General features: G+C 50.1%; 1 protein-coding gene across 4 annotated transcripts in view; it reads right to left on the minus strand.

Moving 5' to 3' along the window:
• Positions 1 to 26,954, minus strand: part of PPM1F (protein phosphatase, Mg2+/Mn2+ dependent 1F) — a 38,708-nt gene extending 11,754 nt beyond the window's left edge. Inside the window, exons 1-5 of one of the 4 annotated variants that reach the window (XM_066259959.1) lie at positions 26,893 to 26,954; positions 16,114 to 16,359; positions 10,339 to 10,484; positions 3,062 to 3,264; positions 2,258 to 2,446 (exon numbers count right to left, since the gene is read on the minus strand). In XM_066259959.1, coding sequence (XP_066116056.1) covers positions 2,258 to 2,446; positions 3,062 to 3,264; positions 10,339 to 10,484; positions 16,114 to 16,310 — 735 coding nt within the window. In that variant the 5' untranslated portion in view covers positions 16,311 to 16,359; positions 26,893 to 26,954. The other 3 variants (XM_066259960.1, XM_066259961.1, XM_066259962.1) reach the window with 3 other exon arrangements.
• Positions 26,955 to 27,196: the final 242 nt, after the last annotated feature.

The following is a 27,196-nucleotide window of genomic DNA, read 5'->3' on the forward strand; positions in this document are numbered from 1 at the left end:
AATTGTGGAAGACACAAAGGATCGTCTGTCATGTCAGAAAGCAGAGGGGTGTCCTCTTTCCTCTCTGTCTCTCTCTTCCCCTCCCGCAGCCAAGGTTCCATTGGAGCGAAGATGGCCCGGGCGCTGGGAATGGCTCCTTGGCCTCTGCCCCAGGCGCTAGAGTGGCTCTGGTCGCGGCAGAGCAACGCCCCAGAGGGGCAGAGCATCGCCCCCTGGTGGGCAGAGCATCGCCCCTGGTGGGCGTGCTGGGTGGATCCCAGTCCGGCGCATGCGGGAGTCTGTCTGACTGTCTCTCCCCGTTTCCAGCTTCAGAAAAATACAAAAAAAGAAAAAGAAAAAAAAAAAAGAAAGCAGAGGGGTGGGGAGCAGGTGGACAGGAGTCCGGGACAACAGGGCAGGAAGAAACTTCCGGGGTTGATGAATATGTCCATTATCTTGAGGGTTTCACAGGTGTAGACATTCGCCAAAGTCTATCAAGTCACATACTTTAAATACTGTATGTGCAATTAATTGTCAATTATATCTCAATAAAGATGTTTAAAAATAATTAAACTAAACATCTGCTTCAGCCTGACCGGGCGGTGGCGCAGTGGATAGAGTGTTGGACTGGGATGTGGAAGACCCAGGTTCAAGACCCCAAGGTCGCCAGCTTAAGCAAGGGCTCATCTGGTTTGAGCAAAAGCTCACCAGCTTGAGCCCAAGGTCTCTGGCTTGAGCAAGGGGTTACTTGGCCTGCTGAAGGCCCACGGTCAAGGCACATATGAGAAAGCAATCAATGAACACCTAAGGTATTGCAACACGCAACAAAAAACTAATGATTGATGCTTCTCATCTCTCTCCATTCCTGTCTGTCTGTCCTTGTCTATCCATCTTTCTGACTCTGTCTCTGTAAAAAAAAAAAAAACAACCCCAAAAAAACCCCATCTGCTTCAGAAAATTCTTTCTCAACTTTGAGAGGCAGCCCTGAGCTCAGAGACTTGTCTTACCACCTAGGGGTGAGTGGCCAGGAGGCTGAGGCGTGTCAGGTTTTCACTAGTTCCTATCTCACCATTTTAGATGCCTTATGATTTTCTGTTAAGTCTGGCTTTGCTGATTTCCATTCTATGCACAGAGCATCTGATGATGGTGTAATGCTCACCCCAAGTCTTCTCATCAGCCAGCCATGTAAACCGGGGCAGGTCAACTGGGCCTGTTTCCCAATGTCTAAAATGGACATGATCTTAGTATGTATGCCACAGGGCTGCATAACCCACTGGAGAAAACACAGTTAAGGTTCAGAGTGTGTGTGTGTGTGTGTGTGGGGGGGGGTGGATGCGTTCTTTCTTCTTTCAGAAACAGATGCCTCATCCCTGTGTGACTCTAACTCCCGAGGAAAGAACATTCCCAGTGGACACCAGCTCCTGCTGAGACCCTGCCCAGGAGAGCAGGAGGAAGTGAGATTGTGTACTAATCATGAGTTTTGTTTTCAGTATTTCCTGATGCTTTGAGAAATCAGGGGCCTTGCTAATCCTGGTGAGAACACCCCTCTGCCCCTGGGGCCAGCTAATTACTAAAGAGAGCAAAGGTATCCCTGGGAGTGCCTTTCATGCACAAGCCAGAGGGTTGGGAGCTCACGTCTTCAACCATCTCTTTTGTCTCCCGTGCTCCCCTGGCCCTAATGGTTGGTGACTGCTCCTGCAGCCCTGAGCCTGTAAAGGTGTTCCAACTATCCAATCCTAAGCTTGCTGGGGGGGCTTGCTGGCCCTGTCTCACCCATGCCTTCCTGAGGGGCCATGTGAAGGCTCTGCCCATGCTTTCCTCTCTCTCTCTGCCTCCTGACCAACGTGGTGCTCCCCATATGGTACTGCGTGGCATGGTGTCTCCTCTTGGGAACTGTTAAGTAATAGACTCCTCTTTCAGGGCAGTTGTTTCTGTGTCTGTCATCTTACCATTCCTGATTAAAACAAACTCCTGGGCACATCTTAATAGCCAGCCTGTCCTTCTCCGTGAGGCCTGAACACCCTCTGCGGTGGGGCAGGTCCACATCGCAGCAGGGCCAGGATGGATCAGTGGCAGGCTTTATGTTGCTTCTATTCAAATGAAAAACAAGTCCCCCTTGGCTGTAAGAATGAAATGATAAGTGGCAGCAGCATTTAGTGAGGGCCTTCCAGCATGACCAACTGCTTCGATTTCTATCCCTCTACAGGGGTAGGGCCTCTTTGATGCTAATGGCTACTAGCCCCCAAACTGCACAGGAGTTTGAAGCACCTGTTCTCACCTCTCGCTTGGCTTTCCAGAGGAACATCTTATCGGTGCGCCGGAAAGCTTCTTTGAGGGCTCCCTCGGGGTCTGTGGGCAGCTCCGGCTGGCGAGCAGTGTTGGTGTGTACATGTACTGCAGCATACCTTGCAGCATCCACTCCTCCATGGCCATCAAACACTGCAAAGTAGGCACGGTCCACAGGGTCCTGGTGGGGAATGCAGTATGAGTCACCACCCTGCTGGCCTCGTGCCTGCCAGACTGTGGCCCAGTCAGAGGCTCTCATCTGGAACTGGTTGGAAGGATCAGGAGAGGGCTAGAAGAATCAACATGGCCTTCATCATCAGACAACATTATAGAACCTCAGACCACCTCCTGTACCAAGATGCTGAGAACATAAGACAAGGTAAGATGTACCAGGTGGCTCCCAGTGCCTGAGACAGAGCAGGGCTCAGCAATTATAAGTCGGAGTGAATGTGGTACCTGGGGCCTCCCTTAATAGCAGACTTGGGAAAACTATTTCTTATCTCGGCTATTTCCCAGTTCCTCGGCTGGGAAAGCAAGGTGGCTACTGACTGCCCTGGCTCAGAAGCACGGGGACAATGAACTGGACCTCCCGGATCCCCTGGAAGTGCTGAGAGATATCCAGCACTTTGGCCTTCGTACAGAAGCTGTAGGCATCACTCCTGCCTCAGATCTGGCTAGGAGCTCTGCTCGGCACCCAGAGTGGTTTCGCCTCCCCTGTGCCGGCTCTCCTAGGCTGTCCTGACTGGGCACACTGGCCTCATGAGCCACTCTAGGGCCCTGGATGTGGAGCACTCACAGTCAGGCCGAAGAGCTGGTTGAAGGAAGGAAGGCACACGTGCCGGTCCTCCATCCTGCGGCGAGTGTTCCGGATGGCATGAATGGAGACCAGCCACTGTCGCTGCGGAACCCGAGTAGTCAAGGGCACCTGCTTCTGCCACTGGCTGCATACTTCCCAGAGCCAGTTAAAGAAGCTCCACGCCAGTCTCTTGGTATCCAGCACTGATGGGCGAGATAGAGGGTTGATAGGGAAGCACCAACGCAGGCCAGCTGACACTCCGCTCACTCTCCCTGCCCCCCTGCTGTGGCCTCCGCAGCTCTCTAGGCAGTCAGTCCCATCACAGGCCTGCACAGGCCCCTCCAGCCCATCATCCCCTGGGCACACCAGCCTAGTAATAAACTATGCTTAACAGGCTGTGTCATCAGCAATGAGAAGTGTCTGGTTTGGCAATAGGCATCAAAAACCTCCTGCCTCACGCAGAATACCTCCACTCATGGGAGCCTAACCCAAGGAAACAGCCAAAAATGCACAGACGATTTAATGCCAGACTGTGGCCCAGTCAGAGGCTCTCATCTGGAACTGGTTGGAAGGATCAGGAGAGGGCTAGAAGAATCAACATGGCCTTCATCATCAGACAACATTATAGAACCTCAGACCACCTCCTGTACCAAGATGCTGAGAACATAAGACAAGGTAAGATGTACCAGGTGTACCAGATGTACCAGGATCACTTATAATTTTGCATTAACTAGAACAATATGTATCCATGACAGAGTATGGTCTATTTCCTTAATGAAGAATTAAACTGCCTGAACGGGCAGTGGCGCTGTGGATAGAGCGTTGGACTGGGATGCGAAAAACCCAGGTTCAAGACTTCGAGGTCGCCAGCTTGAGCGAGGGCTCATCTGGTTTGAGCAAAAAGCTCACCAGCTTGAGCCCAAAGTCGCTGGCTCGAGCAAGGGGTTACTGGGTCTGCTGAAGGCCCGCGGTCAAGGCACGTATCAGAAAGCAATCAATGAGCAATTAAGGTGTTGCAACGCGCAAAGAAAAACTAATGATTGATGCTTCTCATCTCTCCATTCCTGTCTGTCTGTCCCTGTCTATCCCTCTGTCTCTGTAAAAAAAAAAAATTAAGAATTAAACTGCCATTAAAAATAATTTTTGCAACTAAACATGCAATTGCTATTGGCCCAATAACTGCACCCCTTAATATTCCAAGAAATTAAGACTATGTTCACACAAAAACTTGTGTCTGGCCTGACTGGGCAGTGGCGCATTGGATGGAGCGTTGGACTAGGATGTGGAGGACCCAGGTTCAAGACCCCGAGGTTGCCAGCTTGAGCGCAGGCTCATCTGGTTTGGGCAGGGCTAGCCAGCTTGGACCCAGGGTTGCTAGCTTGAGCAAGGGGTTACTCGGTCTGCTGTGGCCCACAGTCAAGGCACATATGAGAAGGCAGTCAATGAACAGCTAAAGTGCCATGGCGAAAGACTGATGATTGATGCTTCTCATCTCTCTGTGTTCCTGTCTGTCTGTCCCTGTCTATCCCTCTCTCTGACTCTCGCTCTGTCTCTAAAATAGAGGGGAAAAAAACAAACAAAAAAAACCCCCCTTGTGTCCAACTGTTCACAGCAGCTTTATGTGTAAGAGGTGAAAACTGAAATTGGCCCAAATGTCCTGCAATGAGTGAACAGTTAAACAAACTTGGGTACATCATGCCACAGAATACCACTCAGCAGGAGAAAGGAGCTACTGACACCCACAGAAACCTGAACAAATCTCCAGGGAATTATGCTTAGTGAGCTTGACCAGGTGGTTGGACTAGAATGCAGAGGATCCAAATTTGAAACCCAAAGTCATTGGCTTGAGCGCGGGCTCATTCAGCTAGAGTGCAGGCTCACCAGCTTGAGCACGGGTTCGCTGGCTTGAGCGTGGGATCATAGATATGACCCCATGGTCACTGGCTTGGGCCTAAAGGTCACTGGCTTGAACCCAAAGGTTGCTGGCTTAAGCAAAGGGTCACTCACTCTGCTGTAGCCCCCTGGTCAAGGCACATATGAGAACAACTAAGGCGTCACAACAAAAAACTGATGCCTGACCTGTGGTGGCGCAGTGGATAAAAGCGTCGACCTGGAAATGCTGAGGTCTCCAGTTCAAAACCCTGGGCTTGCCTGGCCAAGGCACATATGGGAGTTGATGCTTCCAGCTCCTCCCCCCTTCTCTCTCTCTGTCTCTCTCTCATCTCTCTCCCTCTCTGTCTCTCTCTCTCCCTTTCTCTCTCCTCTCTAAAATGAATAAATAAAAAAAATTAAAAAAAAAAAACAAAAAACTGATGATTGATGCTTCTCATCTCTCTCCGTTCCTATCTATTGATTTTTTTTAGAGAGAGAGGAGTGAGAGAGAGAGACAGAGAGAGAGAGAAGGGGGAGGAGCAGGAAGCATCAACTCCCATATGTGCCTTGACCAGGCAAGCCCAAGGTTTCGAACCGGCGACCTCAGTGTTCCAGGTCGACGCTTTATCCCACTGCGCCACCACAGGTCAGGCCTCTCCGTTCCTATCTATCTGTCCCTATCTACCCCTCTTTCTGACTCTCTCTATCCCTGTAAAAAAATAAATAAATAAATAAAAATAAAGATTTTACAATAACCTATATAAAAAAAAAAAGAACACTAAAGGGGCCTGGCCTATGGTGGCTCAGTGGATAGGGCATCAACCTAGAATGCTGAGGTCACCAGTTTGAAACCCTGGGCTTGCCCAATCAAGGCATATATGACAAGCAAGCAATGAACAGCTAAAGTGAAGAAACTGAGTTGATATTTCTTGCTTCCCCCCTACTCTCTCTGTAAAATCAATAAATAAGATCTTAAAACAAAGGAAAACAAAACTAAAGGGTGAAACAAAAATGGACCTTTATATAGAGTTTATAAGCATGTAAAATGCTTATGTCAAAAAAAATAATAAAATAAAATGCTTATGTCATGATATTGAGGAGAAACACTGTTGTGAAGAAGGGAGGATGGAAAATTCCATATACAGTTTAATTATCAGTAAGTGAAAAGTTCAACCACCTGGCCCCTGAAAATAAGACAGGGGAGGCAGGCAGCCACAATATCAGCAGAAGCTGTCTACAGGTGGTGGTTTACAGGTGAGGTTTTCCCTTTTTTTAAATTTTGAGTATGTTTATTAACGCTGGGGACAGTGAAACAAGGAAGGGCTTAGGAGAGAAGCAACTGGAGAGAGCCTAGGTGGGGCTGCTTCAGCTCTTTAGAAACATTATAGGAAAGAAATGAGCCTAGGCAGAGATGCTGTCAGCTCACTGGAGAGTCAGAGAAAAGGGGGTCTTGAAGACAGGTTCAGGAGATGAGCCTGGGACACACTGTCACTGCCCATTGCTCCCCTGGTTGCAAGTCTCATGGCCTCTCTTAGAGTCTAGGAGATAATATGCCTGTGGGGGAAAAAGAGGCAAAAGGGAAAGAAAGAGAAGGGCATGCTTCTGGGAGGGAGAGTGCACATGCTGGTGATATTTTTTAAGTACACTTTTTAGTGCTTCCCCAATTTGCTGTTATAAGTGTTAGCCCCAGGTGATGGTTTTAAAATAAGTCCATACATTCTTTGATACTTCTGTCTTCAAGAGTGGGAGCTCATTCCCTCCCCTTGAGTGTGTAACAGTGACCTTGACCTGCCTCTAATTAATATAATAAAACTGAAGTGACCATGTGATTTCAGATACTAGGTCCTAAGAGGCACTGTGGCTTTCACCTTGCATGTCCTGTCTTTCTCTCTCCCTCTCTCTGTCTCCCTTGTGAATCACTGGCTCTGAGGGAAGCCAGTTTCCACGTCATGAGGATGCTCAAGCAGTCCTGTGGAGAGTCCACATGATGTGGAACTGAGGCCTCCTTCCAACAGCTGTGTGACTGACCCATCTTGGAAGTGGAGCCTCTGCCCCTGCTGGCTTTGATGTGACCTCATAAGAGACCCTGAGCAAGAACCTCTAGCTCAGCTGCTCCAAAATTCCAGACCCTCAGAAACTGTGGGATAGTAAATGTTTATTGTTTAAGCTGCTAAGTTTTGGGGCAATGTTATTCAGCAACAGGTAATACCTACTACAACACAGATTTTAAAAGAAAAACTCAACTCCTACCTAAACATGGCTCTAAAGAAAAAATGAACAAGGAATAGGTACACAGGAAAGCTCAGAGACTCAGTTCTGATGCACAGACCCCCCCACCCCCAGGACCCCTGCTGGCCCAGGTGCTGGTGGCAGGTACAGGTGAGTCAGGGCTGGTCACCTCAGAGAGGGGTTCCAGGACAAGTCATTGGAAACAGGGCAGACTCAGGAGTGTCACAGGCCACATTAGAAGGATTTAGGGAGTTGGAGAAGAAGCAGGTTCTGCTCAAAGGCAATGGCTGCAGAAGAAAAGGAAAAGGGCTGAGGCCAGGGGAGGCACGGAGTGCCTGCAAGTGCTGGAGGCCTCAGGGGAGACATATTTGAGGGAATATGGTGTCTAGAATTGGCTGCTGCCACCACACCTCGGACTTGGTGGCCATTCAGACATTTGTCAAGAACTAGGTTTTATCAAGTCTGAAACACCCAATGAAGCAGAGTACCATTTACTCTCTTGCCTTAGGTCATCCTACTGTTTTCATCAATGTGTATAAACTTGAATCTTGGATCCAGCAAAGGGCAATCACCAATGAAAATGATAAGCTATGGGGAGGTTCACCTGGCCCACACATTCCTGATGCTGCTCACAGGAGGTTCCTCCTTTCCTGGCACCCACAGCAACTGGGGAGCGGCCACTAGTGGCTCCACCCAACCTTGCTACATAGAGGTCTTAGTCATATCTCTGCCCTTGAGTGATGAGTCTCATAACATCCACAGACAGGCTTTACTAAGTTTGCCATGACAGGGACAGCTGATGCAGGCAGGAGCAGGAGCCCTCAAGTGGAGGACTCTGCTGCAGTCAGCTGCCACACTACTCCTTCCCTCCAGCAGGTGGCGCTGATTTTCGGTCGGGACACGGGCCAGGTGGGGCTAGCCAGGGCTCCATTTATAGGGGCCCAGAGCCTGCCGGCTTTGCAGAGGACAATGGCTGCCTGTCACTGAGCAGCTGTCTCCCCCGTAGGCAGGGACACAAGGCTATGTTGGGATGGAATGAGTAGGGAACCTGGTAAAAGGTCAGGGGACCTGGAGAGAAGGGCCTAGCACCTACTGCAGGGACAGGATGTTTTTCTTCTCTTTTCCCAACCTGTTCCTCGGTTTGCCCTCAATGCTCCTACTAATGCTGAGATAGTCACATAATACAGGCATACCTAGTTTTATTATGCATCACTTTACTGTGCTTGGCAGATGTTGAATTTTTTATAAATTGAAGGCAAGACACCCCCCCCTTCCACCCCCCAACAGTAAAATGATTATGATTAGCTTTATTGCAGTGGCTTGGAAACAAACCCCCAAAATCTCAGAGGTATGCTTGTAATTAAGTGACGTGAGGGAGGTGTTAGTAAAAGCAATAAATAAATGAACCAAATCAACAAATCATACACCTTAGACTTACAAAAGGTGAAGTCAATTATATCTCAATTTAAAAATAATAGAGGCAGATAGAAAATGGCAAAGGAAGGGGAATCAGCTGAGCCTCCCACTACCCCGATGGCCAGGCTGGGCCCCAGGACCCACTGTCTTCTGCATCCCAACTGCCTGCAGTCTGAGCTGCACCTTTCACCAGTGAGCATGAAGCAACTGAAAGCTGGAGCCCCGCCTGGGCACACAGCACACTCTGTCACGGGCCACAACCTAGCGACCCTTGCTTGCTATAGTTCTGGTCTAACATGAATAGACACTTTGGTGAAATATGATAGAAACGAATTACTGCTTGACCAGCGGTGGTGCAGTGGAGAGAGTGTCAACTTGGGATGCTGAAGTCCCAGGTTTGAAACTCCAATCTCATCAGCTTGAACGTGGGCTCATCTGGCTTGAGTGTAGGCTAACCAGTTTGAGAGCAATGTTGCTGGTTTGAAGCTCAAGGTCGCTGGCTTGAGTCCAAAGTCATTGGCTTGAGCAAGGTGTCACTGGCTTGGCTGGAGCCCCTCCCAGTCAAGGCACATATGAGAAAGCAATCAATGAACAACTAAGGTGCCGCAACTATGGATTGATACTTCTCATCTCTCTCCCTTCCTGTCTGTCTGTTTCTCTCTCACTAAACAAACAAACAAAAAGAATGACTAGGAAAGTGAAAAAAAGACATGCAAAATAAGAGCCCTGTCTTTTTTTTTCTTTTGTATTTTTGTGAAGTTGGAAACAGGGAGGCAGACAGACTCCCGCATGCGCCCAACCAGGATCCACCCGGCATGCCCACCAGGGGGCGATGCTCTGCCCATCTGAGGCGTTGCTCTGTTGCAACCAGAGCCATTCTAGGGCCTGAGGCAGAGGCCATAGAGCCATCCTCAGCGCCCAGGCCAACTTTGCTCCAATGGAGCCTTGGCTGTGGGAGGGGAAGAGAGAGACAGAGAGGAAGGCGAGGGGGAGGGGTGGAGAAGCAGATGGGCGCTTCTCCTGTGTGCCCTGGTTGGGAATCGAACCCGGGACTCCTGCATACCAGGCTGACGCTCTACCACTGAGCCAACTGGCCAGGGCTAAGAGCTCTGTCTTTTTAGGATGAGGCTCACTCTCTGTTTCTGGGTCCCTCTTGCCGTGTGGCTCAGGGCCACCCTGCTCACCACTGTCCCAGGAGCAGGCTACCTCCCCAAGCTTACACAGAAATCCATTAAGTCTCCACCTGATGGAGGGGGCAGCCCAGCTTATGAGTCAAACTCTGGCATTTTCTATCAGTTGGACATCAAGGTTGCCTCTGGGAACCCATTTCCACATCACCCTCCCAACTCCTACATCACCATGGGAAGATGTTGGCTGAGGCAGAAGAACAGAAGTGTGACCAAGAGTCAGAACCTTGGTGTCCTCCTGCATAAAACAGGCCACACATAATTCATCCCCTGGTTGTTCTGAAGCCCAGTGAGTGGCTGCTGTGCTCCCCATGCTGACTTCAGGCTGTGAGTGTTCTCTCTGCATCTTGATCCTGCCACCCTGTCGAGAGTACATGCTCATGGTGCTGCCCCTTTGAGGTTCTCAGGCATGTGCTACCACAACTGTCTTTCCACCAGCAAAATGAGAAAGGAGATAGAAGCCAGGTGAGCCTTGTCTTCTCCCACACTGGTACTCGCTGGCAGTCTGTCCCTTGTCTGGCTGGCAGCCTGTAACCTGCTAAGCCTGGAGAACCAAGAAAGAGGAGAACTCACAGGTCACAGGGGTCTTTTCCTCCTCCACTTCTTCATTGTCCTCCTCCTCCTGCCCGGGCAACTTCCTGAATTCAGAAAGGTCTGTCTGCAGCAGCTGGGAAACTGCTTCGTGGGCCAGAGATGCAGCAAGTGGTTGTGGAACATTCCTGGGACAGAAACAAGAAGTAAACTGGGGCCAGCTCTTCAGCAAAAGCCATACCCCAGCGCCTGTCTGAGCCTTTCAGAGAGAGACCTCAGGCCCCTCTCCACCCAGGCAGGCCCCTCTGGAAGTAGCAATGACCACTTGCATTCCAAAGTAGGACCACAATGAGCAGGTTGACCTCTGGTCCTTAGGGAGCTTGATATCCACATGACACTATTTGCTAGGGCCTGAGTCACCAGCCTCCATGGCCAGGCCGGACAAACAGACCCACATCCAGCCTTATGACAGGTTCCTGGACACTAATACCAGCTGGGAACCTCTGGGTATTGGGGAGTTTATGGGTTGAACATGTCTCCCAAAATTCACCTGTTAAAGTTCTAATACCTTATGCCTGAGAATGTAACCTTGTTTAGAAACAGGCTGGTTACAGATATAATTAGTTAAGATGAGGTCACCCTGGAGTAGGGTGGTCACCTAATCCATCAACACTGGTGTCTTTATCAAAAGGGAAAATTCTAATATAGACACATACAGAGAATGCTGTGAGGATGAAGACAGAGACCAGAGTGAGGAACATGCACGCCCAGGGCAGCCAGCAGCCACTGGAAGGAACCAGCCCTGCTGAAACCTTAGTTCTAGACTTCGAGCCTCCAGAACTCTGAGACAACACATTTCTGTTGTTTAAGGCACCCAGCCTGTGGTCCTTCATCATGGCCACCCCAGGAAACAAACCTGGGGAATGTGGGACCCTTGGGCTGTACTTGGAAGGCTGGGCTGTGCATAGTCCACAGAGCAGCTGGTATAGGGGGACACTGGGGGTGTGGGAGCAGGTATCAGGGCAATGGGAAGCCATGACCTTTAAGTGTTTTTTTTTTTTTTTTTTTCATTTTTCTGAAGCTGGAAACAGGGAGAGACAGTCAGACAGACTCCCGCATGCGCCCGACCGGGATCCACCCGGCACGCCCACCAGGGGCGGTGCTCTGCCCCCCAGGGGGCGATGCTCTGCCCATCCTGGGCGTCGCCATGTTGCGACCAGAGCCACTCTAGCGCCTGAGGCAGAGGCCACAGAGCCATCCCCAGCGCCCGGGCCATCTTTGCTCCAATGGAGCCTTGGCTGCGGGAGGGGAAGAGAGAGACAGAGAGGAAAGCGCGGCGGAGGGGTGGAGAAGCAAATGGGCGCTTCTCCTGTGTGCCCTGGCCGGGAATCGAACCCGGGTCCTCCGCACACTAGGCCGACGCTCTACCGCTGAGCCAACCGGCCAGGGCCTAAGTGTTTTGAAGAGGGATGTGACATGATGGGATAGGCTTCTCTCTGGCTTCTCCATTCAGGGTGGACTGAAGGATAAATGCTGCGAGGAAGCCAAAGCCCTAGCTGGGCAGGGCCTGGTGGTAGACAGGAAGGGACAGAGCAGGCACTAGGCAGGTGACCAGACAGGTTCCATGTCCATAGTGAGCTCAGATTCGGCTGAGGTCAAGAGGCCTGGGGGTGAGGGACATGTGGTCAGGACTGGAGTTGGGGGCCTCTAAATGAATGGGGCTGAGAGCAGCTGGAGAGGTGACTACTATGTGCTGAGCAGGAACAATTCTGGGAAGAAGCAAGACTTGGTTAAGTGCTTCAAAGGTCACAGTCAGGCCACCCAGAAAAGAACGGGGCGGTGGGGTCAGCATGGGCAGGAATGGGAAAGCAAATTGAGGAGATGGGAAAATAGGGAAAGTGGCAGCTCCTAAGAGGGTAGAGAGACTAAAGTCAGTGGGGAAGGACTATCAAAAATCCTGCCACAGGTACACTTTTCCATGGGCTCCCTGGCCTGCCTGCCCAGCTGCCAGCCTCAGGGCCAGCTCCCACAGTGTTCCTGGGAAGCCTTCGCTGGCTCCTCTAGGCATTAGGGTTACTACCGCTGGTGCCCCTCCAACCTCAAGAATATATCCTGATCCCAGAATCTGCCTCCTACCAGTGGGAACCCCTTGCTGGCTGGAGGACGTGTGTTAATCCCCATGCACCTTTCCCTAAGGGCTGGCGGCCGAGGCCCAGGGTGGTCTGCCTGTGATTCTCTGTTTGCCTGACATGCTGGACTTCACCCTAAGGGCAAGGACCTCCCAACAGCCTGGCAGATGGTTCACTTCCCTTTGCAGTTAGGCATTCATGGTGTCTGTAGATGGTCTTAGGAATCTACTGGGATATATGAGAGGGTGGCTCAAGAGGAGAAGCCTCTGGAACTGCCTTTGAAAAACAGAGAGCCAAGACATGACAAATGAGTTCCTCTTCTCTTCAGGGATTTCCTGCCTACCACTGGGTTTTCCTTTTTCCTTTTTTTTTTTAAGTGAAAGGAGGGGAGAGAGTGAGGCAGACTCGTGTATGCACCCCAACTGGGATCTACCAGCAACCCCGTCTGGAGCAAATGCTTGAGTACCAAGCTATCTTTAGTGTCCAAGGCTGACACTCAAACCAACTGGGCTATCCTCAGCTTCCAGGGCTACGCTCAAACCAACTGAGCCACTGGCTGCAGGAAGCGAAGAAGGAGAGATAAGGGAGAGAAAGGGGGAGAAAAGCAGATGGTCACTTCTCCTGTGTGCCCTGACCAGGAATTGTACCCGAGATGTCCATACACCAGGCCAAAGTTCTACCCACTGAGCCACCAGCCAGGGCCGGGTTTTCCTTTTCAAGTAAGGAAAAGGGATAGCTGTTCTTCCTGATCCTGGTGAGATCACCTACATCTTCCTGCAAGCCCTCTGAAGTCCCATTGCTGAGGCCACTGAGCTTCCCGTAGGGACCCAGACAATGCCTGGCTTCAGGCCACAGGCTTTCTTCCTGGATGCCTCTCCCACCTCATGCAGGGGGCCCACCCAATACAGCCTACAGGCACTCAGGCCCTGAATCAGTCAGGGCTCCTAAAGTGGCTAGATGATGCAGTGAATGGGACAAGGTGTGTGTACAGGGCCCAGGGACCCGATAAATACTCTAATCCCACCCACCTTGGTGATTTTCAAGGCATTTCCAATTTAGCAGCAGAGATAAAAATGCATGTGAAATAACACAGTATAAGATACACACTGCTTGGGGCCCTCAAATGAGGCACAGAACTGCCAACAACAAACGGGAAGACAGAGTGTAAACGATCATACCCATGAATTCAGTGATCTGACTTCCAGACAGTTTCAGAAAAGACATCATTTACAATCTGAAAAACTCCATGCACCTATATGTTTGGGGGCCCTTATACCCAAGAGCCTGTTCTTGAGCTCCAGAAACAGGAGCCCACCCACCAGGAACGTGTATGGGGTGTTCCTGACAGTGACACGCAGTGTAGACGACATGTAAACATCCGTGTCTACAGAGGAAAGACAACTAGAAAAGGGTAAAAATAACTGAAACAAATCCACTAAAATGGCTGGAAAATATGACTTAAACATGTTACATTTTAAGGTGCTTTAAGGTAGATTCACAGAGGCCTGCACCCCCTCCAGTCTGTGTCACAGCCCCCTGGCCTCTTCTGTCACCAATAGTCTCAGGTCTGCTCTGTCATCCTGCTAATTAACAGGGTGCCTGTTTAACACCTGAGCCCAGGGCCTGCTGCCACCTCCTGCTCTCTGCCTCGCATGTTGCCATGGCCTTGAGGAACCCTACTCCACCTCAAACAAGTCCTGCTTTTCCCTACATTTAGCTGAAAACTCACTCCCCACAAGGCCCTGGTGCCCCACAGACCCTGCGGACTGACTCCTGACTTCTCCAGCTCAGGCCCCTCTCTGGGTAGGAAGGTGGTAACCTGCTCCTGCTCAGCCACCCTCCTCTTCCTCACCTGCCATTTCTAGTCCACTGCTGTGAAGCAAAACCAGCGTCACCATCCTAGATCTCCCCTCCTTCCATATTCCTTCTCTGAGCCCTCTCCTTCCTTGACTTGGGAACTAACCCTCAAGTTGGTGCCTCTCCCAGGCCCCAAACTGTGGCAAATCCCTCTTTTACAGCTGTGTCCCTCTGCCCTTTGTCCCTTTGGCTCTGCTGTCACCCAGGCCGCCTTTTCCACCTTGGTCCCCAGCTTGCTCCTCTCTGTCCCCACAGACACATTCCTAGCAAGGCAGTGTCCTGGGTCCTCTCACTCTCAAGCCCTGGTAGCAGAGGCCCAATCCTCCTGGGCCTGCCTTTCCTCCCACAGCCCCCGAATCCCTATGAAAGGCACCATGGCTGCTGGAAGGATAGACCCTGTGCCCTGGGCCCCTCCATTTCCCTTCTCCCCTTGGAGTGCAGCTGCTGCTCCTGGCCAGCTCCCTCTCCTCCATCCTTTGTGCTCCTGGCCCTAAGGGAGGCAGAACTCTGTGAGTCCTCCCTTGCCCACTCCTCCCATCTCCTACACCCCCAGCCCCCATCCAGCGCTCACAACATGGTGTTGTTAGGTCCCAGGCCCGCTCTGCTCCACCTGCCTCTAAAATATTTCCTCAAAGCCAAACAAGCTGGCAACCCCCTCTATACATGCCATCCCGAGGGACATGGTTGCTGGGCATTTTCTCCTGAGCTCTGTGGGACCGTGGGGGATGCTGGAATGGATTGGCCCCGAAGCAGGCCCACCCAGAGGCCTTTGTGCTCAGCGACCCAGGCTCCCACAGTGCAGCTGGATGGGAAAGAGACAGTGGGTAGCTCTCTTGGGAGATGGGGTATATGAGGATGGAGCTGGCCTGCCACAAAGGAAGCACACTGAGGCCAGGGCCATGCCCTTATTTTAGGGGTGATACAGTGACTAGGGACTACAGGTTTGATCCCTCAGGGAAGGATGAGGTTTATATGAATGCCATGTGGCCCAGCAGCCCACACACCAGGAGCTTCCCCATATCTCCTCCAAAATCTACTAAGTTGGTTGTGCTCCCTCTCTGTGTCTCAGTTTCCTCATCTGTGAAATGGGAAAGCACCACCACCTCTCTGTGGGGCAGCATGGCCCACTTGCCGGGCACATACATGGCCAGGCCCTGCCCTGCCCCAACATGGAGGCCTTGGCAAGTCTCCTAACCCATATGGCCTCTGTTTCCCCATGTGAAATGGGGCAGAAACAGGAGGTACTGCTTAGCACCTGTCATAAATTGAACTGTGTCCCTGAAATGATATGCTGAAGTCCTAATCTTTAGTGGTTCACAATGTAACCTCATTTGCAATTAGGGTTTCTGCAGGTCATACTGAAGCAGGGCTGACCCCATATCCAATAGGACTGACATCCTTATGAGAAGACACATGGGGAGACAGAGAAAGACATCACGTGAAGACAGATACAGGGGAAGACACCATGTAACAATAAAAGCCAGAGTGCAATGGGTGTCTGCAGGTCACACTAAGGACTGCTGGTGACACCAGAAGCTAAAAGAAAAGTCTGGAACAGATGTTTCTAGACCGTTGAGAACACGGACCTGCTGACACATTGATTTCTGACTTCTGGGCTCCAGAGCTGGGACAATAAATTTCTGTTGCGCTAAGCCACCCAACCTGGGGTACTGCCCTGGGAAACCAACACAGCTGTCACAGGGATTCACATAAGGAACATAACCTGCACGGGGCAGGATGTGAGAAGTAAATGCCAGGTTCAAAGCCTGCACTGGCACATGCCATGCGCTTCCTCCCATTCTCTGTCCCCTCCCAGTGGGTAATGGCCTACCTGCTGCTCAGGAAGCTCACTGCCAGCTCGGCCAGCTCGCCCTGCACCTCCTCCTGGCTCAGCACTGTCCCTGGGACCTTCCATGGCAAAGGGCTCTCTGGGCTCAGTGGGGCTGGGAAGTCACGGAGAAATTCATCCAGGAAGCTGGGGGTCTCCTCTGCCATCTGTCTGCTCTGCTCTGTGGCGCCAGAGGCCATGGCCAGAGCATCCCGGGGGCTGCTGCCGGGGTTCCAGTCAGGCTTCACTCTAGGGAGAGACATGAGGGTCAGCAAAGACAGGGAGCACTCAGACTCTGCTGTGGGGTCTGGGGGCCCCACAGTCTGCCAGGTGCCTTGCTCTCTCCTCCACCTCCAAGTATCACAGAGCAGGTGCCACACCAAGCCAAGGGCTCAGGTCAGAAGGGCAGGGCCACCCAGCTTCATACACAGTTCAGGGAATCCAAATAAGTGGAAAGGACAACCCTGGCTCATCTGATCTGACAGGGGAGACAGGGGAGCCCAGGGAAGTGGCTTCAGGAGATGGATGGAGCCAGAAGAAGCAACCACATGGATGTCCTGAAGAAGGTGTATTCCTGGCAGAGATGGCCAGCATGGCCAGTGGTGGGTAGGAGGACACTAGGACCAGGCCACTGAGGCAAGTAAATGTAAAAGTGTGGGGGTTCAACTTGACCCAGAACCTGGGCATCCAGGAGGTATGGAAGTGATGGTACCAGGTCTATGAGCCTAGAAGTAGCACCCAGAGAGGACAGGGGTCCCCTGTTGGGGAAGGAAGAAAAGGGCCTGGACAGAACGGTGGCATGGCCCACATGCAGGAGAGGGCTGGCCCTGAAATATTTCAGAGATGAACCAGAGGGGCAGCAGGAAGGGGCAGCAGAGACTATGGGGGGAGTCTCAGGGTATGGGCAGGAAGAAAGCAGAAGGTTAACCCAGGACATTCAGGGAAGTTTGGTTAAGCCTAATAAGTCCTCTCTAACAGAAGGAGTCCAGGCCTTCTAAGGCCTGGCTGGAGGAGAGGCACTGTGGGTGGCACAGGTCACTGACCCCACTGTCCTGGGCACAGCTCCAGCCTCGAGAGCTCTTCCTCCTAGCAACCTTAGGAAAGCAGAGGGCTTACTATACTAGCTGCCAGCCCCTGTGTATTTCCTTAAACACCCCTAGGAGCTGTGATAATCCCCCATTTACAGATGGGAACACTGAGGTTTAGAGAGGGGCAGCCCTTTCTCCAAGAATGGATGATGGAGTTATAGAGGGATTCTGGAGCCCAAGCTTGTACTCCCCCTTTTCCCTCACCCCACTTCTCTCACATCTGGAAGGTTCCACACACCTCCATCCTCCACTTGAAGGTGGGACTCCAGCTCCCCTCCCCCAGCTCAGGACCAGCTTCTCTACTTCATACCCGTCCCCTTTCTCCATAGCCTGCCTGTCTTAGTCTATATGCTAGCAAAGGCCCTGTCAGACACCCTGATGGCTCCAAGGGCCTGCTGTACTCCACCTCCTACTCACAGCCCTCCAACCCGAACAGTCCCATAGGTCTGCCATTAGTTGCCCTGCAGCGTTATCCACTGCCCCCCACCCTTCCTCAACCCCCTTCAGGGGCTGCTGCCCGGCCCTCTCCAGCCCCACTTCATACATACACACCTGGGTAGTCACCTCCCATTGACACCTGCTCCTGATAGACCCCTCACTCTTGCCCATTTCTTTCTTCCTCTCCATAGTATCCAGGCTGAGACACTTTCTTCAGGAATGAATCCCACAAATTTATCCCCAAAAGAAGTAAAGTGTTTCTTTTTTTTTTTTTTTTTAAATTTAATTTTATTTATTCATTTTTAGAGAGGAAGAGAGAGGATAGAGAGACAGAGAGAGAGAGAAGGGGGGAGGAGCTGGAAGCATCAACTCCCATATGTGCCTTGACCAGGCAAGCCCAGGGTTTCAAACCAGCGACCTCAGCATTTCCAGGTTGATGCTTTATCCACTGCGCCACCACAGGTCAGGCAGTAAAGTGTTTCTTAATGGTAACAGATTATCTCCAGAGTACAAGCAGCTCCCCAAATTCTAGAAGATTTTGGGGAACATTTTCATAGTCGATCCAATTCCTGAGGCCTCCTAGGTTCTGAGGACTGAAGGGAGAGGGCAGGACCATAGGAGAGAATCTTCTGGAATCATTAGTCTTAGGTATTTACAGGCCACATCTGTAAACATGACCAAAGGGAAGCTGTGGGCAGGGGTTTGAAGTTGGAGTATGAAGGCAGCTCACAGGCCACAGAAGAATACAGCCAGAGGAAGGGCTGTCCTTGTCAAGAACTTACTTAGTACAAGTCTTCTGGAAAAATAAAGATGGAAAACATGGACATGAAGGGGAGAGAGAGAGTCAAATGTCTAATCAGCAAAGGATTTGAGGGCAAAGGGCAAATAGTGGTCAATTAAAAATTAAAAAATAAAACACTCCACAGCCCTGGCCAGGTAGCTCAATTGGTTGGAGCATTGTCCTGATACACCAAGGCTGCAGGTTTTGATTTGATCTCTGCAGGACACATACAAGAAGCAACCAATGAACGAAATAAGTAGAACAACAAATCAATGTTTCTCTTTGTTCCCCTTCCTCTTTCTAAAATCAATCAATAAATTAAAAACAAAACAAAACATGAAACCTCTCCTTTCTTCCAGAGACAGGAATCAAAAGTTAATTTTTAAAAGCAGACACATAGGCCTTGGCAGGGTAGCTCAGTTGGTTAGAGCATAGTCCTGATATGCCATGGTCGTGGGTTCGATCCCCGGTCAGGGCACATACAAGAATCAACCAATACCTGACCTGTGGTGGCACAGTAGATAATACATTAACCTGGAGTGCTGAGGTTGCTGTTTCAAAACCCAGGGCTTTCCCGGTCAAGGCACATACATGAAGATACTACAAGTTGATGCTTCCCACTTCCCCCCTTTCTCTCTCTCTCTCTCTCTCTCTCTCTCTCTCTCTCTCTCTCTCGTCTCTCTAAAATCAGTTTTTTTTTTAAAAAGACTTTTGGGCCTGACCAGGCGGTGGCGCAGTGGATAGAGCATCGGACTGGGATGTGGAAGACCCAGGTTCAAGACCCCAAGGTCACCGGCTTGCGCGCAGGCTCATCTGGTTTGAGCAATAAAAAATCTCACCAGCTTAGACCCGAGGTCGCTGGCTTGAGCAAGGGGTTACTTGGTCTGCTGAAGGCCCGCAGTCAAGGCACATATGAGAAAGCAATCAATGAACAACTAAGGTATCGCAACGAAAAACTGATAATTGATGCTTCTCATCTCTCTCCGTTCCTGTCTATCTGTCCTTATCTATCCCTCTCTCTGACTCTCTTTCTGTCTCTGTGATGAAGAAAAAAATAAAATAAAATAAAAAATACTTTTGGTGGCTCAATAGATGGAGCATCGACCTAGAATGCTGAGATTGCCAGTTTTGAGCCCAGGCTTGCCCTGTCAAGGCACATACGAGAAGCAACTGCAAGTCAATCTTCCCACTCCTTCTCCACCCCCAGCCCTTCTATCTCTCTCACCTCTCAGTAAAATCAATAAATAAAATCTTAAAAAAAACAAAAAGGGAATCAACCAGTGTATGCATAAATAAGTGGAACAACAAATCCATGTTTATCTCTCCTTTTCTAAAATGAATAAATTTGAAAAATTTTAAAGTAGACAGAGAAATATAGAAATGGGGCCACTTATGACAAGATATAGGATGGACTTAAGTTCACTGTTATCCTTTAATTTACTCACCAGGAGAATTGAATACAAATGCAGCCCCAGTTTACAAAGGCAAACAGGTAAAAAGGTCAAGCATGTAAACCAAAAAAAGGAGACCACTGCATTACAACCACCAGGGTGAGACTGCAAAATGGGGAGATTTGGGAAGGCTGGGAGCACCTGGGATGGTGAGGGTCAGCTGCACAGGAGACTGGCCTGCTGCACCTGTGCTGGCAGATACAAGAATCAAGCCAACGAGAACAAGATGACAGCAAGAATTTCCCAGCAGGCTTGAACACCCTTGGGCAGGCCTCCTCTGCTTTCCCCTCCTCTGCATTCAAATCATTCTGGTCTCCTGTTGCTTAGAGGACAGAAATGTGAGTAATGCAGAGCTGCCCCAAGCAACACTCAGTGCCCTGGGTGGGGTTGGGAAATGCTGAGCCCAAAAACAAATACAACACAGGCATTGACATCTTGGGATGCAAATGAAATGACAGCCAGCTCACTGACCTCCCCGGAATGCACAGGAGGGCCCCAGTCTGAGAACCCTGGAGCACAGTATAAAGCACAGAGTTCAAGGCCTTTCACCTACAACCACACTTGCTGGTGGTGGCATCACTCAACATTTTGTAACATAGGAGCCTCCTAGCTCCCCAGCCTTAGGATACTGTTTTCTGTGACAGGGCCCCCCTCCCCCTAAGTAGGCCAGTTTCCCTGGGGGTTAGGGGTCCCTGCTCTCTGCACTGCAAATCTGGTCTCTGCCATGACCCTGCTCACCACACAGGAGGCTGAGGTCGTGTGCCCTGTGTCCACTGCCCGAAATCGAGGGTCTGGCATGGATCTGGACAGCAGCCAGAGTGGGACATGTCTTCTGAGGGAAATTTGGGGAGCAAGGTGGCACGATGTGACAGTGTTCATGTGCAGGCTTGGCCTGCAGCCTGGGATGCTTACTCTCAGGGCCTGCTCCAGCCATCCTCCTTTGCTAGACAGGAGGGTGGCCCAGAGCCACCCTGCCTGTTGAGCAACAACCAAGCTTATTTCTGCCATCACCTAGAGAATGCGAGGTACAAGGAGAGGAACCAGGACATGGCTTCCGTTCTCTGGGGCCCAGCTGGTTTAGGACAAACGAGTAATTTCCTTCCCTGCCCTTCCGTTCTCCCGACCCTGTGATGGAGTCATATGGATATGAGCAAAACAATCCCTGCCCTTAGGATACTGGGGCCTAGAGATAAAGGCATGAAGACAGTGGGAGGGAGGCATCCTAACCCAAAGGGTGCCAGAAGGGGTAGGGGCCAATGCCAGGCCCCTGAGCTCTCCTAGAACCAAGTGAGGAGACCAAGTCTCAGGAATGATGCAGCAGCCACCAGGCAAGCAACAGGACCAAGCAGTGCAGGATGAGGTGGTGCTAATTCTGGTGTAAAGATGCCCCAACTGGGGATGATGGGAGGGACTCAGAAGATACTTGTGTATGAGTCACCAAAGACCTGGGGTGAGTTTTGGGAGGAACACTGGGCCCCAAGGCCACCTGCCTAGACCACTTCCACTAAACCTGGCTTCTGGAATGACGCCACTCTGCACTGTTCATCAGCAGGCGACCAGAGTGGCTAGAATGACAGTGCTGCCAGCTAACATCTGGTAGGGGCCCAGAGGTACTCTTCCCGGACCACCTCTCTTTACCTCCCCATAACCTGTCATTATCCCTACTCTACAGGTGGGGGCTGCAGCATAAGGACCAAGTAACTTGCCCAGTGTCCCTTGGTGGAGTTTAGGACTGGCTCTTAACTGTGCTGAAAACCCCGCCCACTCTGCATCAGTCACCAACCCTGATTCAGCCTCTCCCATGGCCCTGCTTTTCATTTCTGTGCGCCCTGCCCTGGCACAGCCCCTCAACACCATTCTCCTGTGCCTTGCTGGTGAGTGGCATCCACTTCACCCTGAGACCTCCTAATCCAAGCTCTGCTGAAATCCTAACACTTTAAAGAGTCCAGCTCTGTATTCTGTGGCTCTAGAGCATTTTTGCTGGCACCTGACTTCTAAAAAGTCCATTTTTTCCCCCTACTTAAAATATTTATTTTCCTCTAGTTTACTAGTTTTGACTCATAAGGTCAACTAATGTTTATTTGTACAACTGTATTTTTCTAGGTCTGGACAAAATACTTGTTGAGTCCTGCGTGACTTCAGAAGCCAGTGAAGAAAAAATAGCAATCCTTAGAAAACTGTATGACTGTTACAAAAATATTGCATTCATTGTTGAAGCTTTTTATACAAATAAAGAATCTTTTTATTTATTTATTGACTGATTGATTTTAGAGAGAGGAAAGGAGAGACAGAGAAACACTGATTTGTTGTTTCCCTCATTTATACATTCATTGGTTGCTCATTCATTCTATGTCCCCTGTCTGGAAATCGAACTCTCAACCTTGGTGTATTAGGATGACACTAACCAACTGTATATTTATGGTAAAATATATATATAACATACAATTTATCATTATATTCATTAAAAAAAATTTTTTAATTTATTTCTTGATTATAGGGAGGGAGAGAAGGAGGAAGAGAGAGATTCTTGTATGTGCCCTGACTAGGGATTGAACCTGCAACCTTGATGTCTTGGGACAATGCTCTAACCAACTGAGCTACCCAGCCAGGGCATTCTATCCAGTCTTTTTAGAGTACAGTTTGTGGCATTAATAACAGTCACATTATTGTATAATCACCACTTTTTTTGTGTGTGTGTATTTTTCTGAAGCTGGAAACGGGGAGAGACAGTCAGACTCCCGCATGAGCCCAACCGGGATCCACCCGGCACGCCCACCAGGGGGCGACGCTCTGCCCACCAGGAGGCGATGCTCTGCCCCTCTGGGCATCGCTCTGTTGCAACCAGAGCCACTCTAGTGCCTGGGGCAGTGGCCAAGGAGCCATCCCCAGCTCCCGGGCCATCTTTGCTCCAATGGAGCCTTGGCTGCGGGAGGGGAAGAGAGAGACAGAGAGGAAGGAGAGGGGGAGGGGTGGAGAAGCAGATGGGCGCTTCTCCTGTGTGCCCTGGCTGGTAATCGAACCCGGGACTTCTGCACGCCAGGCCGACGCTCTACCACTGAGCCAACCGGCCAGGGCCTAATCACCACTTTTTATAGGCTTGACTTTCTCATTAGATTCTAAGCTCCCTGAGGTCAGGGAGCCCACCTGTCCTCTCAGGTGTTAACACGGCCTTTGTGCATTAAAGCCAGCAAGTGTGATGGCAGAGGAAAAAAGTGGCTTCCTTATACCAGCAGTCGGTGGTGTGGGTTGAGATGTGCAACCTGAGGTCTGGAAACTGCAAAGAGGAAGCTAAAACACTCTGTTGAACATGATGGCCAGAAGAGAAAGGTTCTAAAGACAGAGTTGGCCTCCAGCAGTGTCTCAAAGGAATTTTGCAAATGAACGGGTGTGAAGGTTTACAACTTTTAAAGTGGTATTCTTTTTGTTTACTTCTTACAACTATGCAGAAAGTACACTGTTAGATAACACTGCAGATGAAGAAACAGGCTCAGGGACAATGAGCAACCCACCTACAGTCACTAAAGCAAAGCTAGACTCAAACAGGATCTTAAGATACCTTATCACAGGGGTCGGGAACCTTTTTGGCTGAGAGAGCCATGAACACCACATATTTTAAAATGTAATTCCTTGAGAGTCATACAATACGTTTAACACTAAATACAAGTAAATGTGTGCATTTTATGTATGACCAACACTTTTAAAGTACAATAAGTCTCTGAATACTTTTTAATAACGTTGTTATGCTGTTGCTAACCAATGATGAATAAAGTACTTCTTACCATTAATGCGACTTCTGGTGCTGCATGGTTTTGCTGACGGCTTTGTAGTCTGGTTGATATGATACATGGTGAGGTTAAGCTTCATGCAGGCGTTGAGATTTCCATCCGTTAAACGTGATCGTAGGTTGGTCTTAATGTTCTTTAGATGTGAGAAAGACTGCTCGCATGCATATGTAGAGCCAAACATTGTCAGTACAGCAATACTCACATGCTGCAGTGTGTGGTAAGTGACAGGAAGCGTGTTCCAAGTTTTGACAATCAGCTGGTCCGCGGGTTGAAGTTTTTTCATTTCTCCCCACTTGTGTTTGCTTGCCAACTCTGCTTGCTGTCGTGCAAGTCTTTCCAAATCTTCATTCAGTGACTTGAACTTATTCATCCACATGTCTGAGGCCTTCAGGTCAGCAGCTTGTAGCTCAAAATCTCTGATGGGGACACCGGGGATGTAACTCAGCTCAGCACTGTCCACTGCACACTCGTGTGGATGGGTGATGAACTTAAAAAGACGAGTGCGCTCACAAAATTCTCCAAAGCGCGTTTTGAATGACTGCAGGGTAGATTAGAAGTGAAGCCCGTTAGCTGCTGGAGATCAAGATGTTGAGCAGGGTCACTTGCTGTGCATGCATCTTTAAACTCTCCCAGTTTTTCAAAGTGTAGTATATGACCTGTTTCAATGTACGCGATGAAGAGTTCCAGCTTGTTTTCAAATGCAAACACTGCTTGTTGAAGGGATAAGATTGTATTTCCAACACCTTGCATTTTCACATTGAGCTGGTTCAGATGTTCAGTCATGCCCACGAGATAGTAGAACTTCAGGAGCCACTCAGTGTTAGCTAACTCAGGATGCTCGACACTTTTCATTTCAAGAAAAGTCCAGATTTTGCTCAGACAAGCTGCGAAATGGCTGAGCACCTTCCCTCTTGACAACCAACGCACATTGCTGTGCAGAAGCAGACCAGGATAATTATTCCCAACTTCATCCAGCAGTGTTTTAAACTGGTGATCATTTAAAGCTCAGGCAACAATAAAGTTGACCACCACCCAAATGACCAGCGACATCATGTCACCAAGCTGCTCACCACACATCTGAGCACAAAACGCCTCCTGATGTAGGATGCAGTGAAAACTTAGGATGGGTCTCTTTTCATTTTCACGAAGAAGCACTACGAATCCTCTATTTTTCCCCACCATGCAAGGAGCACCATCAGTACACACCGAAATAAGTTTATCCATCACTAGATTTTTTCTTATTGAACTCAGTGAAAGACTTGAATAAATCCTCCCCTCTTGTTGTCTCTTTCATAGGCAAAACAGCAAGACTTTCCTCACTTAGTGTGTCACTGACAGCATACCTTGCAATCGTGCTGAACTGGGATAAATGGCTTACGTCTGTTGACTTATCCAAAGTGAGAGAAAAGAATGGTGCTGCATTTATGTCCTTCACTTGTGTTGCCTCAATTTGATTTGCCATCATGATGGTACGATGGTGAACAGTTCTTGCCGACAGAGGCATATCTTTTATTCGTTTGATTATCTTGTCTTTATCCAAAAAGTTGCCAAAAAGTTCACTGGCAACATCAAGCATGAATGTTTTGGCATATTCCCCATCTGTGAATGGCTTTCCATTTCTCACAATTGCTAAAGCACCAGCAAAGCTAGCCGAATTCCAGTCACCTTGTTGGGTCCAAACACGGAGTTGCTGCTGACTAGCTTGTACTCTGCACAGTAGCTCTTGACATGCTTTCTTCCTGCTGTCCCCGCTGGATATTTCGATGCAAATGTAGTATGGCCTGTGTCAAAGCGCTGCTTTATATTTGACCGTTTCATCGATGCAATTTTATCATTGCATATTAGACACACTGCAGAACCTGCTCTCTCCACAAAGGCAAATTCCTCTGTCCATTCCTGCTGAAAAGTACAATACTCCTCATCTTTTTTCTTTTAGCCATCTTCTTCGTCAAAAGGGTTTCTGCAATTAGCTAGCTGACTACTTGATTAAAAGAAGGGAAATTTACTTCCTGACCTCACAATGACCTGTGTACATTATGCATTATCCAATAAAAATTTGGTGTTGTCCCGGAGGACAGCTGTGATTGGCTCCAGCCACCCGCAACCATGAACAGGAGTAGTAGGAAATGAATGGATTGTAATACATGAGAATGTTTTATATTTTTAACATTTTTTTTTTATTAAAGATTTGTCTGTGAGCCAGATGCAGCCATCAAAAGAACCACATCTGGCTCGCGAGCCATAGGTTCCCGACCCCTGCCTTATCAGTTCCACTTCTGTTGCAGGAGGAAAAGAGTAAAATCTGACAATTGACTGGGTATGAGCATAAAGGCCAAAAGTGAGCTGGAGATGACCTGAGTGGTGGCTCTCACAATCTATGTCCCAAGATGGGAGCTCAGCTCCACCCTTTACTCCAGGTAATACCGTGAAGATATGTATCACACAGGACATATGTCTGCCTGGGTGGAAGGCTGGGGGAGAGGAGTCTATCACCATCCATTAGGCCCTACTATATCAGGCCCCACGTTAAAATCCCTATAATCAGGTGCCATTTCTTCCTATTGCACAGAGAGGTTAAGGAGCGTGCCCAAGGTTCCTCAACTGCAGTGGTGGAACCCTGTTTGAGGTTCTATCTCACACAAGTCCCGTTAAAGCTGCTGCAGCCCAAGCACTGGCTTTAACTGGACCACCTTAAATACACTTGGGAGTGGGCCAAGGGTGGCAGCAGGCCATGGGGTGGGGGTACTTGAGCAGAAATGCAGTCCTGCGAGGGTGCAGGGGCTGGTGGGGTAGGGGTCCTGGCAGTGGGTATGGCCCAGATGTTCCTGGGGCGTGGAGGTGGAAAGGTGCCCGACCCCGAGCAAATGGGGGCGCTTCACCAGTCAGCACCTCATTCTACTTCGGCCTTCAGTCCCCACCCGGCCTTAGCTCGGCCACACACCCACCAGGCCAACGGTCCCCTAGTTCTGCACCCTTGGTCCCCCCAATTCCCCGCCTCAAGCTACCCAGCAACTCCTCCCGCTCTTCAGCACCCCCACTCGGCTCCCTAACCCTTTTGAGTCTCTCCATTTCGGCCTCCCTGCCTCCAGAGCCCCTCTTTCTGCCCCCCTCTGGATCCTCGGCGCCCCGTTACACCCCTGCACAACTAGGGCCCTCACCTGAGCCTCACCCCAGCGCCGTCAGTCGGGCAGTCTCGCGCCCCGTGTTTCCTAACCCCACAAGATCCCCGCGGGCCTCACCTGCTACTCCGCCGCTCGGCGTCCAGCTAGCCGCTCCGGCCGGCCCTGCCCACTTCCCGTCCCCTGCCGCCGCGAGCGTCGCGCAGGCGCGGTCGCACCCCGGGCGGGAGGGGTTGAACATCTGCTGCTCCCTGGCGGCCCTTTCATTTTAGGTGAAGAGCGGTCCTCATCCTGGGCTCTGGCTGCTCACTGGCGACTTACTTCACTTTCTCTAGCCTTGAATGGGTGGGTACATGGGGGAAAGCAATTCCTATCTCACAGCACCCAGAAATTAAACAACTTGTGCAGTCAACAGCCGTTAAGT

The sequence above is a fragment of the Saccopteryx bilineata genome, chromosome 2 (genome assembly GCF_036850765.1).
Source record: "Saccopteryx bilineata isolate mSacBil1 chromosome 2, mSacBil1_pri_phased_curated, whole genome shotgun sequence".
Taxonomy (NCBI): Eukaryota; Metazoa; Chordata; class Mammalia; order Chiroptera; family Emballonuridae; genus Saccopteryx; species Saccopteryx bilineata.